At 49.3% G+C, this 19,927-nt stretch overlaps 1 protein-coding gene across 1 annotated transcript in view; it reads right to left on the bottom strand.

Annotated features, from left to right (window-relative positions):
* Positions 1-4: 4 nt before the first annotated feature.
* tdrd9 (tudor domain containing 9) overlaps positions 5-19,927 on the bottom strand; it is a 24,759-nt gene continuing 4,836 nt past the window's right edge. The window contains exons 4-35 of the mRNA XM_030356649.1: positions 19,460-19,681; positions 17,972-18,094; positions 17,343-17,423; positions 17,085-17,249; positions 16,459-16,562; positions 16,225-16,347; positions 14,130-14,214; positions 13,634-13,691; positions 13,421-13,525; positions 13,206-13,303; positions 12,965-13,096; positions 11,695-11,857; positions 11,520-11,583; positions 11,147-11,210; positions 10,995-11,039; positions 10,565-10,618; positions 8,301-8,417; positions 6,455-6,562; positions 5,639-5,739; positions 5,352-5,522; positions 4,906-5,017; positions 4,284-4,496; positions 3,657-3,746; positions 2,934-3,194; positions 2,497-2,661; positions 2,178-2,248; positions 1,406-1,515; positions 1,119-1,215; positions 888-1,026; positions 673-791; positions 480-552; positions 5-345 (exon numbers count right to left, since the gene is read on the bottom strand). Of these exons, the coding sequence (XP_030212509.1) occupies positions 247-345; positions 480-552; positions 673-791; positions 888-1,026; positions 1,119-1,215; positions 1,406-1,515; positions 2,178-2,248; positions 2,497-2,661; positions 2,934-3,194; positions 3,657-3,746; positions 4,284-4,496; positions 4,906-5,017; positions 5,352-5,522; positions 5,639-5,739; positions 6,455-6,562; positions 8,301-8,417; positions 10,565-10,618; positions 10,995-11,039; positions 11,147-11,210; positions 11,520-11,583; positions 11,695-11,857; positions 12,965-13,096; positions 13,206-13,303; positions 13,421-13,525; positions 13,634-13,691; positions 14,130-14,214; positions 16,225-16,347; positions 16,459-16,562; positions 17,085-17,249; positions 17,343-17,423; positions 17,972-18,094; positions 19,460-19,681 (3,732 nt within the window). The 3' untranslated portion in view covers positions 5-246. The remainder of the gene's footprint in view (positions 346-479; positions 553-672; positions 792-887; positions 1,027-1,118; positions 1,216-1,405; positions 1,516-2,177; positions 2,249-2,496; positions 2,662-2,933; positions 3,195-3,656; positions 3,747-4,283; positions 4,497-4,905; positions 5,018-5,351; positions 5,523-5,638; positions 5,740-6,454; positions 6,563-8,300; positions 8,418-10,564; positions 10,619-10,994; positions 11,040-11,146; positions 11,211-11,519; positions 11,584-11,694; positions 11,858-12,964; positions 13,097-13,205; positions 13,304-13,420; positions 13,526-13,633; positions 13,692-14,129; positions 14,215-16,224; positions 16,348-16,458; positions 16,563-17,084; positions 17,250-17,342; positions 17,424-17,971; positions 18,095-19,459; positions 19,682-19,927) is intronic.

Here is a 19,927-nt window from a genome sequence, read left to right as displayed (position 1 = left end):
CAAGTCTGTTTAAGAACAAGTGTTTTTAATAGCCCTAAAACCGGGCGGGAGGTCAGGATGACAAACACTTTCAAAAACACAAGTAAATAAAGGCATCAGTGCCAACAGATCAACGTCCTCTCCTCAACATTATTGACTTATCACAAATCAGTTTAAACAAATTAAATGAAACTAAAATTAAATGAACTTTGGCAACAAAACTAAAGGCAGTGTTCTGCCTCAGCGGAACAGAAGCGGCCCGACGCGTCAGGTGTCCAGCAGGATGACGGGGTGCAGGAGGAACGGGACGTTCTTGACTTCTCCGCCCTCTGGCTGAACGATGGCCATCTTCAGCGCGGGGTCCACCTGCACACGTAGGCACACGTTTAAACACACACTGGTTTAATCACACACACCACAGGCGGTCGTCACGGTGTTAAAAGGGCCACGACCGCCAATAAAGCGCCCAGCAGCGATGCGCCGCCGCTGGGGTCCTGTACCTGGTTCCACTGGCCCAGCCGCTCGTAGTAGTGGGGCGGGGCCTCCTCCCGGGCCGGCGTCCTGGCACACAGCCTGCAGGGCGAGGCAGAGCAGGGCGGTCAATACAGCCGAGGCCATCCATAAGACCAAAGACGTCGCTGAGTAATATAAAGAACCGCCCCGGAGATACAAAGCGCCCCCCCGACGGCCCACCTGACGAGGCGGTCCTGGCAGTCCTCCTGCAGACGGGCGATGTGGTCCTGTCCCATGTGCATGAGGCCCCGGGACCCCTCCGACAGCAGGCGGTTGATGGAGTCCCGCAGTGCGTTGGTCTGAGGGCGAGACGAGGGGGGGGGGGGGGGTTAGCCGCCGGAGCGGGACGGGGCCGGAGGACAGGAGGCCGCGTGGGCGCGCTCTGCAGGCCTCACCTCGGTTATGTCCTCCACGTCAAAGAAGCAGTCGAAGGCCATCTCCATGTCTCGCTCCGGCAGCACGGGGGCCAGGGTGTTGCTGTTCCACCCCAGGCCACAGAGGGCGCCAGTGTAGCGGGTCCTCTCCGCGTTGGTGCTGAGGGCGGAGGAGGAGGAGGGGACACGTTACGAGGCAGGGTGGGGGAGGCTAGCGTTAGCTGTGTGGACACGTGGATCTGTGCTGCTGACCGTAGCTCCATCACGGGGGTGAAGAGCATGGTGATGAGAGCGGGCAGCCCCGGGATGTCCGGCATGAGGGTGGTGTCCCGCAGGAGGATGTTTGCACCTGGCGCACACACACACACACACACACACACACACACACACACACACACACACACACACACACACACACACACACACACACACACACACACACACACACACACACACACACACACACACACACACACCTCAAGATGCTGGCCCCTGTGGGGTTACGAGTGTTGGGTGTTAGATAAGGAGTGACGCCCTACTCTCAGCGCTGACTGCCACCGACCCGGCCACCAGCATCCTCTGGTGCTTGTACTGCGGCATCTCATTCACCACCCCAGAGTTCAGGCTGCACTTCTGGATGGACACCGACCTGAACCACAGAGACCAGGGTTAGTACGGGTCTGGACCAGAGACCAGGGTTAGTACGGGTCTGGACCAGAGACCAGAGACCAGGGTTAGTACGGGTCTGGACCAGAGACCAGGGTTAGTACGGGTCTGGACCAGAGACCAGAGACCAGGGTTAGTACGGGTCTGGACCAGAGACCAGAGACCAGGGTTAGTACGGGTCTGGACCAGAGACCAGAGACCAGGGTTAGTACGGGTCTGGACCAGAGACCAGGGTTAGTACGGGTCTGGACCAGAGACCAGGGTTAGAACGGGTCTGGACCAGAGACCAGGGTTAGTACGGGTCTGGACCAGAGACCAGGGTTAGTACGGGTCTGGACCAGAGACCAGGGTTAGTACGGGTCTGGACCAGAGTTTAGATTCTCTGATCCCGACCCGACGCTGGAGATATTTCAGAACGAGGGAGGTTCCGTAAGACCAACAACTCGGAATTGTCGTTGAGAACGTCAGTTATAACAGGCCACGTATTAATCAAATATGTGGGTTTAAATCGGGCTCGGGCTCATAATTACAGTTAATGTGTCGGGCCGGGCCGGTCTCGGACACAACGTGCACAGGCTCGGGGAGGCTCGGGGCCCCAGGGTTAGTACGGGCTCCGGGCCCGGCACCATGCCCAGGGGTACCTACTTGTAGTAGGTGGAGTGGCTGAAGCTGTGGAAGGAGACCCTGTGGGGGCTGTTGGGTCCGTTCACCCGGACCTGTCGGGACGGTGGGAGACAGAGGCAGAGCAGGTCAGGACACACGTGACCCCCCACCCCCCGGGCCGGTGGGCCGTGGTCACGGCTTGTAGCCATGTGACATATCTGTCATTTTAAAAACATCCCGTAAACTGGGCTGCGGCGTGTCGCCATCTGCTGACAAACTGACGCCATGACACACTGTGGAGGCCGACGCCCTCACGTGGTCAGAATGGGTATTACAGTGTCGGGCGGCGAGGTGTGTTTGCCTTGGTCTTGAGGTAGGACTTGTTGTCCTTGAAGCGGGCCAGCAGATCGGAGATGAGATCCGTCTGCTCCTTCAGGCGGTCCTGCCACGAGCCCCCGGCGGAGTTGGGGACGTACGTCTTGTCCGCCATGTCTTTGTACATAGACATCATCTGCTCGTGGTTTTGCTGAAACCACAAACGTCTCATCAGTCCACAGTGCTGCAGAATCACCAGTTCCCCCAATGCTCTCTAGCTGATGACATTTCACCTGCGGTTGTATTAGTAAGCCCCTTGTTGATATATATTAAGCAGCTGATCCCTTAACCTTAGTTAGTCCGAGTGCTCCCCCTTTGCCCTTTCCTCCACATGACGTGGCTGCTGCTCTCATAGGCTGGACGATCCACTGAGCTTTCATATCAAACACTTAGTGAACTCGGGTGAAGCCCTCGCTACGTCACCTGGGAGTTGTAGCCCTCCAGGGCGGGGAGGGCGTGGCCCTCCTCCACCATGACGCGGGCCACGTTGAGGGCCTCCTGGCCCTTGGCGGGGATGAACAGCTCCACGTGCAGGACCCCCTGCTGGGTGGAGTAGAGCTCCACCAGCGCCTCGTGGCCCCGGGTCAGTTTGATGTAGCGGTCACGGGCCCGCTGGCTCCACTGTTCCCCCAGGATCAGGGACTGGGCGGAGGGCCGCATGCCCACCACGTAGAACTGAAGGGCCTGTAGGGGCCACAACGACAACAACAACAGATCAGTTAACGCTGCCTCAGCCCAGTGACGACACTCTGTTGACTCCGTCGCCTCAGACCTGAGAGCAGCATGTTGGGGAGAAGCTGCCAGCCCTGTTCAGAGTTCACCTAACCTCTGCAGACCCCCCCCCACCCCAATCCCTCTTACGCACTAATTGTATGTTATACGTCCTTGCACTTAAACATAGTACTTGGCATCGTCTAGCGTCTTATCCTAGCCATCTTTGTATACAGCAAAGGTTACCCTAGCTTGTTAGTGACTGCGCTTGGTTCTATGAACATCCTAACTGTGCCGACAGCGAGGTGCTGTTGTTTCTCTTTCTTCTGACAAATAGACTACTTGCAAGTCGCTTTGGATAGAAGCGCCTGCTAAATGCCGTAAATGTAAATGAGAGCCACATGGCCGGGCTTAGGAGGGGTGGGGGGGGCTTACCTGGAAGGGCTGAGAGGCCAGGTCGGGGGGCAGCTCTCGCAGGCTGCTACAGGGGACCGACATCGTGTTGCCAAAGTCCACAAAGAACACCTGCGGGCAGATCCACACGGGCCTCCATCAGCGTCCTACACAACTCTGGACCCACGGCGCTCTACTGAGGCGCAGTGAGGGCTCAGGGGGCTCTAGGGCGCAGGACTCTTGGCTGTTAGGCAGGAGGTGTGGGACCCTAAAAGGTTCTGCTGAACAACTGAAGACTACATTTAACATGGATCACGTTAATGGGTTTGAATTACATTAATTCATTTAAAGTGTTTTACGTTTATTATCTCAGCAAGCTAGACTTGACCTCTACTATGAACACTAGTCTGTTTACATGAACATACAAGTCAATACATCAAGCTAGACTTGACCTCTACTATGAACACTAGTCTTGTTTACATGAACATACAAGTCAATACATCAAGCTAGACTTGACCTCTACTATGAACACTAGTTTCAATACATCAAGCTAGACTTGACCTCTACTATGAACACTAGTCTTGTTTACATGAACATACAGGTCAATGCATCAAGCTAGACTTGATGAACTTGTTGCAGTGTGGTGCGCGGCCGTGCCGAGGAGAGCACCTCCACCGTGGTGCCCAGCGCGTTCCGGACGTTGGCGCGGTGGTACTGGCTGCCGCTCCGCTCCACGAAGGGGGCGAGGCACAGCAGGTTGGGGTGCGGGGACACCGCCACGGGCTGCAGCGGCCGCCCGTTGATGTCCCTGGTCAGGCTCTCCTGCTTCTGCTTGCTGGCCTCGTCGGCCCGGTAGCCCCAGAACCGGCCCACCTCCAACACCTGGACATCCCCCCCCCCCCCCCAGGGACACGGCACCACGGCTTAGACTGGCTTCAACAAGGCTCACTCTTACTGGCTGGACCGAGGCTCTCCCTTACTGGTTTTTACCGAGGCTCACACTTACTGGTTTTACCATGGCTTAGTCTGACTGGCTGGACCAAGGCTAACTCTCACTTGTTGTACCATTGCTTTATTCTTACTGGTTTAACCAAGGCTAACTCATACTGGCTTGACCAGGGCTTACTCTTACTGGTTTCGGCTGGACCAAGGCTTACTACTACTGACTGGACAAAGGCTCTCGCTTACCGTTTTTTTTACTAGGGCTCTTACTCTTACTGGTTGTACCAGGGCTTTATTCTTACTGGTGGCCCCAGGTTGGGGGGGAGGGGGGGAGGGGCACTACACTCACCTCGGTGATGCTGATCGCAAACTTTTGTGTGGGGGGCAGCTTCTCCAGCTCCACCGTGCTGCTCAGCAGCCCAACAGGGCGAAGCGTGTTGTTCTGGAAGTCCACGTGCACCCTGGGGAACAGAACCACGGGTCATGAGGGTAGACCTATGGGGGTTGACCGGGCATCAACACAGGGTCATGAGGGTAGACCTATGGGGGCTGACTGGGCATCAACACAGGGTCATGAGGGTAGACCTATGGGGGTTGACCGGGCATCAACACAGGGTCATGAGGGTAGACCTATGGGGGTTGACTGGGCATCAACACAGGGTCATGAGGGTAGACCTATGGGGGTAGACCTATGGGGGTAGACCTATGGGGGTTGACCGGACATCAGCAAAGGCTGCAGCAGCTTGGGTAAAAGTCATCAGTGATACTCAGCCGTTTCGGCGTGGCATTGCGTACCGGGTGTACTTCATGTGGGAGATGGCCCTGCCGGCCGAGCAGGCCTGCACCTCATCATTGGGATACGTGAACAGGTCCAGCAGCTGCTTCTGATTGGCCAGCAGCAGAGCGAGGGTCACCTCCGTCAGCACGCCGGTGGCCCCGGCCGTCTTGGTGAACTCCACGTAGGCTCTGATTGGACGACGGACACACGGGTTATACTTAATAAATCACATCTGTTTAACATTTTTACAACGACTTTATGCATCAAAAGCACGATCTGTATTCATTTGTCGGATTTAGCGCACCTGGAGCTGTCGAAGAAGATGGCTTTGACCTGCCCACACTGGCGGAACAGAGACTGCAGCTGCTTGTAGTACAGGAAGCAGTAGGGAGGCAGGTTCCTCACCTGGGGAGACGGACCACAGATCAGGTTCAACCCTACCAGAGGAGGGGGACCTGCTCTACTTGAGAGGCAGGAGGGAGATCAAAATACCTGGAGATAAACCACTACCAATTCAAATGCTGGATGTCACCATAACTAGATAGTATGATCACATGAATGATAATTTTGTATTAGCAAAGTAATCTGCATTTGCCTCCAGTCACACAAAAAATCTCTATTTCACTAATTGTAATAATTTCCATCACTACAGAGTATGACTTTCATGTGTCTGGGTTTACGTGTGTGCTCGTGTGTGTGCGCATGCGTTTGTGCGTGTTCTTCTCAACATCATAGGATCATCCAGATTGTTGACTACATTTTATTTGATGAAAAAAAATGCTACAAACACACACAAAAAAGTTGAGCCCAATTTCTTAAGTCCTCAGCCTACTCTGATCCATACCATCCAGACCTTCAGATGAAGTGACCGCAGTCTGCCAGCAGGGGGGGACAGTGGCATGTTAGATGTTCTGAATGAACCTACCTCTAAATAAAGTAGAATTTTCTGAAAAACTGTTTCTATAGTCTTTGTGTGGACTGCAGGGTTTGGATCGCATACATAATACACAATCAGTTCCTTGCTTCTGAGCAGTATTACTTTAGTGTGTGATGAAAAGTCCTTCTTTAGGGGGAGTTTTTCCCAGTTGTTTTAAGTGTTGTTCATCCCTAAATGACGTACCACGACTGTGGTCCTGGGGTCGTGGCCACACAGATCTTTGGCGGCCATCGCCTCGTCCATCTCACCTTGCACAAAGTAGTGGGGGTAGTACGCCCCCGCGATGACCATCTGGAGGAGGACGGGGAGCGAGGGATCAATCGAGGATCCATCAAGTTGTATTTGCATTGAGAAAGATACCTCTACCCAAAATGATCTGTAGCCCTGATCCTCAACAGTGGCCTTTTGGCTTGGAAAACGTTCTTCCTGACCAGTCTGTCCTTCCCGACCAGTCTGTCCTTCCCCCTGAGGAGGGTTGAGCACCGAAACTCGGTTCCAGTAGGGCACCGGTTCCGCCGTAAACGGTAGTACCGAGATCGAATAGGAACGCACATTTCAGTGCCTCATAACGGTGCCTGACTTTTCTTAATGCCCCTGACCCGCCCCCATGGTGTTGCAGCGTCAACTTGCGTTAGTGCTGGGCGGTATACCGGTTCACACTGAATAACGGTGTGTATCTTCTTTATGATATGAATTTTTTATATACCGGTATACAGGTGTATTTGATTACATAACGTTCGGAACACTGCGCTGCGCGACACCGATTCAGACTGATTTCTTTATAGGTCCATGACTGCAAGGTGTGGTATTTCAGGCCAACTGCCTAAAAGTGTATCACGGCTTTCGAACATATACACCATAAAGCCTATGAGCGCTACGGGACGGACTTGTCAACGCGCTGGGGCATCACTTACTTGACGTTGTTTTGATTAAAGATCGGCAGGTTGTAGTGGGTGCGTGCGTGAATGAATGAATGAACGTGTGTGCTGCGAGCGTATGTGATTTCAAGTAACAAACAAAGAAACACATTCAATGCCGATGCATGCATCCAAAACTATCTGTTGGAAACCAAATAAACAAATAAAAACAGAGTCGCTTATTCGCTTCAAATACTTGGGAATTAATACTGTGCGGTACAGAGTGGTGGAAAACAAATGTTGGCTTCTTCTGTGGCTGCCTTGCGCAAGTGTAAACGCGAGCAGCATAGATGCGTGCCTGCCTGCTTTCAGCGAGTAATTTTATTATTTGTAATAATTTTATTTTTTAATCACAGAAGTCTTTCCTCTTCGGGTAAGTCGAGTAATTTAATGCCAATCGTAAATCTTGCATATCAAGTAGGCTAGCAAAAACTGTTGCCATTCAACAGCGTGTGTGACAACGTGTGCTATGTCCTAAACTTCAGCTCAGTTTCCGCTGACTTTGTTTCATTTGAAACTCGTGCATGTATTCAAGTGTGTGCGGTTTCGTTTTTTTACGTACCGGTTCGATAACCGTTTTAGCACCAGAACCGTTTAAAAGGTACAGAATAAAGCCCAAACGATACCCAACCCTACCCCTATGATCCGACTTGATTGATGTGGAAATTCCTATAAACGATCCCCTTCAGTTAGAGGGGTCCATTTACATTAAGGGAATTTGGCAGACGCTTTTATCCAAAGAGAATTTCAATAAGTACATTTGTCAGAAAAAAGAGAAATACAGAAAGGATTCAGAAAGGACACAGAAAGGATGTTCATGGAACCAAGTGCCAAGCACAAACAATCGCTAGGTTAACCCTTTCTCTTTATACAGAAAAGATGACTAGGATAAGATGCTACACAATGCTAAGTATACAGGGTACATGTTATCCATCTGTGCTACATCACAGGTCAGTCACACGTTTCTGAGCACCAAGACTCCAGTAAGGAAAAGTGCATTTCCAGTAAAAACATGCAGTTTCAAAACTTTTTGGATTTGTTTTCAGGTTTGAAAGCTGAATTGCGATTTAAAGTGAAGTTATATTATTGAATCATTTCATTGAGAAGGTCACCTGGATGATGAAATTCTGGCGGTTGGTGCTGGTGTAGTCTGTGGGTGGAGGGCTCTCGGGCACAATCATGTTGAAGTGGGCGACACGCTTCCTCAGGTCCTCGTACAGCTCTGTGACCTGGAGGCGCAGACCGGCATGGAGCAAGAGAACCCGGGCAGCATGGTGCAACTACAATCATACAGTAATGTTACAATATTATTTGCCATTTCTTGGACGTCCTTATCCAAAGTGTAAACGGTTCATTAATGTGTTTGACCCCTGACCCTAAAAGCTCTACTTATTGAGGTAAAACGAATACAAATAATGTTGACACAGCCTTCAATAACGCATTTGTTTCTAAAGGTCAAACACTCAAAAAAATAAAAAGGTTTGTTTGTTGGTCTAGAAAAAAATAGGATTGTGTATTACCTAGCATATATTAATTAGAAAGGCTTAAAGTGGAAATGAAGCACTGAGAACTGTGTCAATTTTTTGTTTGTTTTTTCATTTTTGGAAACACATGGATTTTCATCAATACTGAAATTCAAGTAGTTTCACCGTAAAATGACATGTTTATAACGACTTTCGCCTCTAGGGCGCAGCCATGTTTTAAAAACGCAGGCGCTACGTCATCAGAATGGTTGGCTCTTTAAAATAAACATGTCGGATATTGGAAGAAGAACAGGGGGGTCCTTTTCTATTGCCCCTGGCTGTTCAAACGAATTTTATCGGTTAAAGGAGAGCGGTAGAATAGTTCATTTCCATGTAATTCCCGTCAAGAAGCCTGAAGTGCTCCGAAGATGCTTAGCTGCATTGAAACGCCTCAGCCCCCCAATGGGACCAGGGCAGAGAGTATAGCGACCACTTTATAGAGGCTGATTACATCGAAGAGGGAGCTTTTTCTGAAGATGGGAGATTTGTTCGCCGTCCCACCAATCGCCTGAAGCCAGATGCTGTGCCAACTATTTTTAATTTTAGTGGATATAGTGCAGTGGAGACACGGACATACCCGTCAGATCGGACCCGGGCGCTGCTCTTATGCGCAGCGAAAGAGCGCAGAAACGTGCTTGCCAGGCAGAGGAACGAGAGGTACACTTAGCTTCTACTACTAGAGAAACAGATAAATTAGTACAAGTACACTCACTGTTTGAAGATTGTCTTGTTTGCAGACTAGCTCGCTCCACGCTCTTGATAATTTCTAATCCATCGCCAAAATAATCCATTGTTATCGGAAATAATCCATTTGCAAACACCGTCGGTTGCACTATTTTCGCATATTCACGTGCACACCAAAATGGCACGACAATTACTTGTATCATGAAATTAACGAACTGTAAGGCAGCGTGGAGCCCAGCTGCTGCACCCGTGTACTTTACTTTTCTTATCTTATTATATTATAATAATTATTATATATATATATATAAAAAATATAATAATATATAATGTGCAATATATATACATATCTTACACTGCATTAGTACAGGTTCATTTCATGGCAGCAGACACTCTCCATGTCAGTGGACATAGGGACACAAACCCCACACAAGCACCACCGATTGTTTCCTGTGCGCTCAGATACATCTCTCTCTCCTTCATCTATTTCTCCTCCATAGTCAGGCTCTGTTGGGGGCACTAAAACTCCGACTTCTCTTACTGGCTCAAAAGCATAGGCAATTGGATGCCTGCCCTCATTGGTGGGTCTATCCAATTCGTCCATATCCATTTTGTTGAGGCAGTAAGCTACCTGTGAGGCTATGAGCCGCTATGTAAACAACATAGAATGTTAATACCAACCATTCTCGTGACGTCATCGTATTCTGAAAACAGAGATGGCGGCGCACAGGCTGAAAACATTGTAATTGATGCAACGTGTTTGTGCTTCATTCTGAATAACGGGACATATTTCCGACTTTATTTGTATTTATGGTATATTTAAATATTTAACTAGTGCTATAGACATGTTTTATTTGATTGCTTCCTTTCCACTTTAAAGTATTTTTCCAGACTCGCATTGGGATGAACGTGCCATTTCCACAAAAGCACTCTGCCTAATTCAGATGTCTCATCCCTTCAGACAATTACTGGATCATCTGAAAAGGTCAGGAACAAGTTCGAGCAAATGTCCACTTTGTTCCGAGTAGGGCTGGATGACCCACAGTATTCACAGTGTTTTCTGTACGGCCACAAAATGAATCGTTGCATAACCCCCTTCAATGGAAAGTGCCTCCACTACTGTGTCACGAACTCCAAGCGTCCCTCAATGATCCAGGCTTGTGCCAGTGTACCTCTCTGATCCTCCTGATCTGGATGAAGTTCTCCTTTCCCCAGTCCAGCTCGTCCTGTGAAGGAAGGTTCACAAGGAGCACACAGAGCAAGGCGTCAAGTGGGTGCTCAGAGCCAATGACACGCAGCAGGTCACCATGTACCAGCGGCCTTTAATGGTTTCCAGGAGTACTTGGAGGGCAGCAAGGTGCCCCAGATTGGCTTAAAGAGGCCAATCGCAACTAGATGATCTGAAGTTGTGTTGCCAATTAAGAACACCGATTCATATTGTGTTCCGAGTGCAAAGGCTAAGCCACGTCTTCTTAAAATGTACAGAGATGTCAACAGATTGTGTTTTATAGTTGCTATTGTATTTGACCAATATTAAAACCCGATTAAACACTGATTGAACAACATCACAGACGTTCACGTTCTGTTTCAGCAAATGCTCACCTTTGGGTGTCTCAGTTGTCCCGTCTTCTTAGCAGTGTGCCAAGCCTGGCAGGACGAGTGGAGAACGTAGGAAACAAGTTTAGAGACATACAGCCAGATAATAAAACTTGATACTCTCTAGGAAGGTATCACTTCAGGTCAACCAGTGTTACCTTAAAGGCATTGAGGAACGCTATGGCATCGCTGGGGACGCCGTTGGCGAAGCCCAGCTTGGTCCTGGAGGTCAAAGTTAAGAATCGTACATGCAATAAATATAGTGTCAATTTTTGGATGTTTTATTCCTTCCTGAACTAAATTCATCTGCCAAAAGGCCTTCTATGTACGTGACCTGCATAGCATGCGTTTCTATTGCAGTTGGTCATATTTCAACCTAGCTAAGCTACCCTGGCCTAGCTTTAACACACAGTTGTGTTACAACATTAAAACATTGGTTGTTTATCCTCGATTTGATTTATTTTTACACAACAGTGAACACAGTTGAGCCGCCGAGTGTCCATCTCTCTTTGAGTGCTGGGACAGGCCTACCTGAAGCCGGCCATCATCTGATTGTAGGGCATAGCGAAGAAGCTCTTTAGAGAGAGGCAGGCCACTGAGGGAAGACAAGACGGGCAGAACTCACTCATGGTGTCACGCGCTGACAGCAGACACATCAGACTCGCCCATTCACATCACTGTCATGGTGAGAGCGAGCCAGGCTCACCTATGATGAGGCTCTCCTGCAGGCAGCCGAAGACGTGGCCCAGGGCAATCATCTTGCCCAGGCGCAGGTCCACGGGCAGGTGGGCCAACACGCGCCCCAGGAACGTCAGCTCCCCGTCGTCGTTGTGGTTTTGACGGTCGTTTTTGGCCGATAGCGCCCCCATCTTTAGGGAAGACATGTTCCAGGCTCTTCATTCATAATTCATAACGTAAAGACAAGACATTAAGCCTAATCACCCCTCGTGCTCTCAACCCTCCAAAATGGATACGCAAATATATATGCTCCAATGATTACATGCTAACCCTGCGAGTAAATACACCGTTAGTCATGTCGTTGGTCGTGCAGAGCCTACGTCTTCCTGCGACGGGGCTGAACACCGGGACATGATGATTTATCACAGCGTCTCCTCAACACCTAACCGCGGTCGACACCCTGCTGAGGCGCTAACGCTCCCTGACGCTCCTGATTCAGCACGTCCCGAGGACCACTCTGATGCGCTGTGACAGAGCTGGACCCAGCACTCACCCAGCCCAGAGCGTTCATAACCCCCCCGTCCCGAGGAACGTGGGGTGGGGGGGGGCTACGGTCAGTGGTCCTAAAGATGGCAGACGAGCTCAGACCTGGGTGAGCAGAGGGTTTTACTTTCTTGAGCTTCATATTTGTATGTTTTTACGTCCTGGCACTTAAATATAGTAATTAGCATCGTGTAGCATCTCCTCGATATCTTTGTTGTTTACAGGGAATGGGTTAACCTAGCGATTGTTAGTGCTTGGCACTTATTTCCTTACTGTACAGACAGTGATATTGTTGTTTCTCTTTCTTCTGACACATGGACTTATTGGCTTTGGAGCAAAGCATCTGCTAAATGCCCTAAATATAAATGTAAACATTTGTATTTGACCAATCATGTTACTGGATGCGGGGATCAGTATGGACATAATTGGCACAAACTTAAATTGGGCTAGCAGTGGTAAACTGTAAAACAGAGCATCTGTTAAGGTCTCAAATCAAAACTGTAGACCGGCCGCTGTATAAACATTAAAACCCCCTCATGAACGCTTCAACGACACAGGAGGTCAGGTGTAACTCCGCCCCTCGTCCACCATGATTCCCTGGACCATGCTCTGCTCCGTCTCCCCCCAGAAGCTTCGGCCCCGTCTCCCCCAGAAGCTCTGACGTCTCTCCCCCAGAAGCTCTGCACCGTCTCCCCCCAGAAGGAGAGCTTCTGGGGGGAGACACAGCAGGACCCCTTGATCAGAGCCAGCAGCACCTCTTTGAGCTGGAGCACGGTCCTGACGATGTCCTGGAGGTTGGGGGGGGACAGGGCGGTGGAGAGCAGCACACGGGGGTTCCCCATGTCCAGGAGCTTCACCTTCAGCATGATGCTGGTCAGAGGAGCCACCTGGGACACAAGGGAGGAGACCGACAGATCCTCGTCACCAACAGGGCTTCTCTCTGAGGGGGACCACCTCCAACGCTGAGGTTACTGGGGGACCTGGGGACATCTTTACCAGCATCTCAGGGACCATGTACTCTGGGATATCATTCTCCCAGAAGTCCTTGGTGATCATCCGGTAGCAGTAGCCCTTGGAGACGCGGCCCGCCCGGCCTGGAGGTCAGGGGGAACCAGAGGGTCATGGGCTGTAGTACAGTATAACAATACTACCCTTCATGAAATACAGACATGCCTTAAAACAGAGTGAGTGAGTGAGTGAGTGAGTGATACCTTTACGCTGGTTGCAGTTGGTCTTTGAGGCCCAGGTGAGCCGTAGGGACTGGTAGTTTGTTTCGTTGTCACAGACCAGGTGACGAGCCAGGCAGAAGTCAATCACTGTTGGCGAATAGAGCGTTTTGCATCGTTTTACGTCTTCTACGACTCATCCGAAGCGCTCAGAGACGCTGTTATACTGACAACACAACAGTAAGAGTGGGCCGGTACCGTATTTGACGTCAGGAACTGTTACAGAGCTCTCAGCGATGTTGGTGGAGAGGATGATCTGGGGGGAGAGACTCATCAAGGCCGGGCATTCACAACGACAATATACAATATATTTCTCTATGGACGCTTTGAGACAACGAATACTGACGTCCAAATTGAGTACTCGAGTTCTCCTCTTTCTAGCAGATAGAGAGCTGGGATGTCTGGCAGTCTGGAGCACATGCTTCTACCTTCCTATAGCCGGGTACACCAGGAACACTGCTATGCTCCTCACATGCTCCCTACCTTCCTGTATCCGGGAACACTAGGAACAGTCCGTTTTGCTCCTCACATGCTCCCTACCTTCCTGTTTCTAGGAACAGGCACCAGGAACAACAGGAACCCCAGGAACACCGCTCGGCTCCCCACATGCTTCCTACCTTCCTGTAGCCGGGAACAGGCACCAGGAACAACAGGAACCCCAGGAACACCGCTCGGCTCCCCACATGCTTCCTACCTTCCTGTAGCCGGGAACAGGCACCAGGAACACTCCGTTCTGCTCCTCCATCGTCACCGTGGAGTGCAGCGGATACACCTGCAGCCTGAGGAAGAGCACGCTCACCACACACTCTCTTATCCGGCATACAGGGCATACTAGATATATAGTTACCGGTATCTATCTATCTAGAGGAATAGTACTTAAAACACTGTATACGTAACCAGTCAATTGGCTGCAAGTTTATAAACAATGGCCTCATTGTAGGGCTGCAGGATATATCGGCTATGTACGATATATCGATATAATTTCCACGGGGATACAAGATTTGACAATATCGTTTTTATCGATATGCGTTAAAATTGTCAGTTTCCCCCTCAAGCGTCTACAGCGCTTGCCTTGGAGACTGTGAGCGCGACCGCTCCCCCTCCCACTCTGTCTTTCCGAACGTGCCGTGTGCAAAGACGCCTCATTCCCGCCCCCTCACAACACAACAAGCATGTATGATACCCGTAAAGAAAACGAGACGGCGGCGGTAGATGAAATTGTTTCAAGGAGGAGAAACAACGGCTCCATAATGTGGAAATAGTTCGGGTTTAAAAAAAAACAGAGGAGCAGCAGCTGCAGGTCATGTAGAGAGTGTAGCAAAACCGTTGCGACTAAAAGTGGAAGCACGACAAATCTGTTCCACCATTTACAGCAGCGGTACAAAGTGCAGTATAAGGAATGCGTAATACTCTGTGGCTGTGCTGCTGCATCACAGGCCGCGACAGTTTCTTCTGCCCCGAAACCAGGGCCGGCGCTCGGCAAATGTGTTGGGGGCGCCCTCTGGTGACGCTCTTAATTAATTAATTAAAATATACGAAACAAGCGAAATGAAACCAAACATGTTCCCAAATGGAACGGAGACGGGAGGGGGCGGGGGATTGAAGTTACGGCGCACTGAAACTCTCACCGTAGTACACAGGACAATGCGACGAAGCCAATGCTCTTATTGGTAGCTAATGTGTGTAACCTACAGCTTTATAATGTTCTCTGCATAGGTGATTATTTTGTGAAGAAGGTGAAAAACGTCCCTTTTTTTTTTTAACATGTTCATTAAATTCCGTTGAAAATAACGACACAAAATCACATGTTGCAGTCATACTGACCTATGTTTTAATAAAAGTGCTTGCAACATCTCACATGTGGCTTTTGACTTAGAAAAAAAACATCTAACCCACTCTATAGAAAATATCGAGATATATATCGTATATCGCCATTCAGCCAAAAAATATCGGGATATCATATTTTGCCCATATCGTGCAGCCCTACATCATTGGCTACTGGAGTTGTTCCGATACCAGTATCAGAAATTCCTTAGATACTATCTTAAATCGGGTTTACAAATTTGATTATAACGTAAATGATCTAGTTCTGAAAAAAAAAATTGTCGACAGAAAGTGAACCGACATTGCTATTCAGCGTAAGAGAACCCTGTAACAAGAACAAGTGCTGTTAGTAGTTACGATGCAAGATGCTGCATCTGTATATACTAGGGGTGTGCAAAAAATGTGTACACATTTTTTTAAACGGTTACACGACTCCTTTTTTTTCGTGTACACGGTTAACCGTTTTTTAAATTAATTAATGATTATTTGATTTATTTTTAAAGTGGACTGCAGTCGCGCTATAGGGGGATTATTTATTTATCAACATGGCGGATACGCACACACAATGATCACAAAAAGAAAATTTGATTGACCGGTTGCCATGGTTATCTCCGTGTGGTTAATTTGCAGTTGCGGTGTTAATTAGGATGTTGTCAGCTTACTGTTACTTTAAACTGTAATCAGAAAACGAGGTTATATGCTATAGACCCTATAGTATCTGTGGTATAAACGCTGGGACGTATTTCGAATTATAAATATGTAAACTTTATGTTGTATGGACGTCGCGATTCCCATTGAAACAATGGCGCAGTGATTATCTTATTTTCTTTTCGGTTTTCGTTTACTGATTTTTCCTAAACGGTTATGATTTACTAACCGGTTACATGTGTACTACCCTAGTATATACTATATAAAAGCGTTTGCGGGGATGGCTCGTCTACGTCAAAGGCCCAGAGTGAATGCACCTTCTGCGGACCAGCGTGGCCAGGCCCTCCTGCATGTTGCCGATCTCCTTCAGTCCCGGCAGGAACACCAGCACGCTGCCGCGCTCGGGCAGCTTCAGGCTCACGTCCTGCTCCGTCTTCTTGCTAAACACCAGCAAAAGCAGGCGTCAAAGCGGTTTGGAATATCCTCAGAGATGTAGTGCTGTATTAAGTTCCATATGGTTGGACAGTTCCTGAAAGAACGAGCCTCCTTACCATTGGTCTTTGGTCTCCATCTCATCAAAGCTCTGGATCAGACTGATGGCGATGTTGTACATCTCCTGGGATATATTGGGCTCGTGGCTGCTCATAGGCACCACCTGGTGGGCAGACCAACGCAACAAGGCTCACACCTAGAGCCCGACCCACACTGCAGGGGTCGATACCGATATTGGGGAGTAAAAGATTACCGATAGATATATCGGCCGACATTCAAAATATCGATTTATCGTCTTTTATTCGATTTATATATATCATGGTATCCTGGGGGTGGAGCAGCTCCTAGGGACTGCTGCCCTCCATCCAGTAACATCGCCTTAAAACCAAGGGCTAAAGGAACCAAATACCTGTAGTATGGGGAGCAGCTACCAACCGTCACACCGAACATGATGTAAAACCGTTAGGATTGTGCTTCCACGGATGTGCCCAGTTAAAGCATTTAGAGGTTCAACCACCACAGTAGGCGATTTATAATAAGGGTGTGGGCGGGGTAAGGGGGGAGGCTATGCAGAGTCTGTCTCTGTACTAAACCTTCAACACTAGAGACAGAGGGCCTCTTCCCTCTGCCTGGACACAGAGAGACCTTAGACACTAGAGACACAGGGCCTCCTCCCTCGGCTCACCCTGCCTGGACACAGCGCGCGCAGGTCGTCCAGGTAGCTCTGCTCGATGACGTACGGAGCGCCGTCCACCTCAAACACGTACGCGGGGTTCATCTGGCCCCGCACCGGCGAGCCAAAGTACTCCGCAAACTCCCTGCAGTTGATGGTGGCGGACATGAGGACAACCTGGAGGGGCAACACGTTGGCATCGGGTCAACCTTCAGAGGCGACGGGGGGGACGGGGACGGGGGGACCCAAAAACCTTTATCTGGACGCTACCTTGACGTAGCGAGAGTTGGAGTGGAGGAGCTTTCGGATGACCAGCAGCAGGAAGTCCATGTCGTCCGTCCGCTCGTGAACCTGGGACAGAGGTGAGAGAGATTACATTTACATTTAGCAGACGCATTTATCCAAAGCGACTTCCAAAAAGTACTTTTCTCAGTAGAAAGAGAAACAACAATGTACTGCTGACGGTACAGTATGGATGTTCATAAAAACAATTTGAAAACACAAACAATTGTTAGGTTAACCCATTCCCTGTACACAACGAAGATAGCGAGGATAAGATGTTACATAATGCTAAGTACTATTTTTAAGTGCAAGGACGTACAACATACAATAAGGGCATACATTAAGTGCCAGGATGTACAACATACAATAAGGGCGCACATTAAGTGCCAGGACCTACAACATACACTACGTGCATAAGGGGGGTGTGTGGAGTGTGGGGGAGGCTATGCCGATCTAGGTGAACTCTGAACAAGTGAGTCTTGAGTCTTCTGCAGAAGCTGGTGAGCAGCCACGGCACTCACAACCCTCATCATGCGGTCGATGATGACCCACTTCTCGTTCCACGAAGACAACGTTGTGTAACAGGTTAAGACAACTGAGTCGTGTTTTCCCCGCACCTCATCCACGAAGATGTGCGAGAACTCGTTGAGGGTCTTGGCGGCCACCAGCTTCTGCAGCAGCACGCCGGTGGTGACGTAGATGAGCCGGGTGTGCTCTGTGGCCATCTTCTCCAGGCCCACCTGACACACACACACACACAAACACACAGTTTTCAGAAGAGCTGCATCTACATACAGATTTTGGTGGAGGATTACTATGCCTATTGTTGCACGCGAGTGACGTGACACCTGCATACTCACTGAATGATTGTTCTGACAATCCTTCGTAATCAATTAACTACATTTAATTGGATTCATTGCATAGTTAAATTGGATGGGTATGTTCGATAAGGCATATAGCAGGCTGACTTTAACATGAATACATGGCAACGATGGCTTAGTGAGGGAGACTGATTTGTAATCAGTGAACATGTAACAACGGCCCTCAAGGTAGTCAGGGGCCTGGGCCAGCGATGAAGAGTGCCCTGGCCGCTCTCTCGCCATGCCCCCCCCCCCCCCCCCCCCCGAGGGTGGGTAAAGAAATCACACTCCTACTCATGACCTCCAGAATCATGGGCTTCTCGCCCTCTGGTCCCTTCAGAGGAGAGGACGAGAGGAGGCATAGAGTAGTGGGAAGGAAGAGAGAGAGGCACAATCAGCCACTCCATCACTCGCCCTGGGGGAAAACAGAGCGATGACAGCATAAAAGCAACTCTCTGTGAAAATAAGAGATGGAGGGGCTTTGGAATACAAGATAATGACCCGTTACTCTCTCTGGCTGCTCGAGAACGGATGGACGGACTGACGGATGTATTATCCAACTATGGGTGCAGCTAGAGCTCAAGCCTGTTCAAATGCCATGAGATGCAAAACTACAAAGATGACCCAGAAATAAAAGGCTTGATTTGTGCGGTGCTAATTTGCATTTGACTAGTCAAGTGGAAGAGCAGCACGCAAAAGGTCGAGAATGGATTTCTGATGGGAGGTTCATGGCTGGTCTTGAGTGGAGAAGGGGCAGGAAGGGCAACAGAGAGGAGAGGGGGCAGGAAGGGCAACAGAGAGGGCCCAGGGTGAGGCTGTAGGGCTTCTTAGTTTTGGTATTTGTTGCAGAAGGAACAAAGACAACATGAACTACATACAATACAGACAGACCATGGATACAAATACTAGATGTCAAATGGATTCATTGAGCCTCATCTGAAGAAAATCTCTATTCAGTGTACAGCTATTATCGCTCAACCATAGCAGCTCACTTACTGACACCTTTAGATAACAGAAGTGTGAGGATAAACACAAGACTGTAATGTAACATTTATAGTGTCCCCCTGTAATCTAACTCTGTGGTTTCATTGATTTTGATGATATAACCTTTATACTATAACGATTCAATTTTGTTTATTTTACTTTGTACTTCATGTTGTAGAAGCGCATCTTGGTTTGCTAAAGCGGAACAAGCTGGTCAACACAGGGGAGGCGTTACTGCACCGTGAGCACCAGGAAACCCACCTGATAGCCCACCAGACTGCCCAGGGTGCACCTGCGCTCGGTGGCCACCCATCGGGCGATGCTGGTTGCTCCGATCTTGCGTGGCTGGGTGACCACGATGTTGCACGGGGCGTTCTTCTTGCTGTAGTGGTCCAGGATGAATTGGGGCAGCTGGGTGGTCTTGCCACTGCCCGTGGCTCCACGGATGATCACCACGGAGTTGTTTTCTACCAGAGAGACGAGCTGGGGACGGAGGATGAGTTAGGAACAATGCATTATCGCTTCAGTAGAGAGGGTAATTAAGAGAACAAAACTCAAGACACTGAGGAGAATAACAGCCTGAAGGAGCGTTGCTTCCTCGGCAAACTAAATCACACTTTATTTACAGAGCGCTTTCTGTGCAAAACCCGCAATAAAGTGCTGAAGTGAAAAAAATAACAAGAATAATAAGTAAAACATCCAAATCATACACAGATAACAACAGTACAA

This window comes from Gadus morhua, chromosome 5 (assembly GCF_902167405.1).
Source record: "Gadus morhua chromosome 5, gadMor3.0, whole genome shotgun sequence".
Classification (NCBI taxonomy): Eukaryota; Metazoa; Chordata; class Actinopteri; order Gadiformes; family Gadidae; genus Gadus; species Gadus morhua.
Note: the sequence above shows the minus strand (reverse complement) of the source record. Positions and strands in the feature narration are given on the sequence as shown.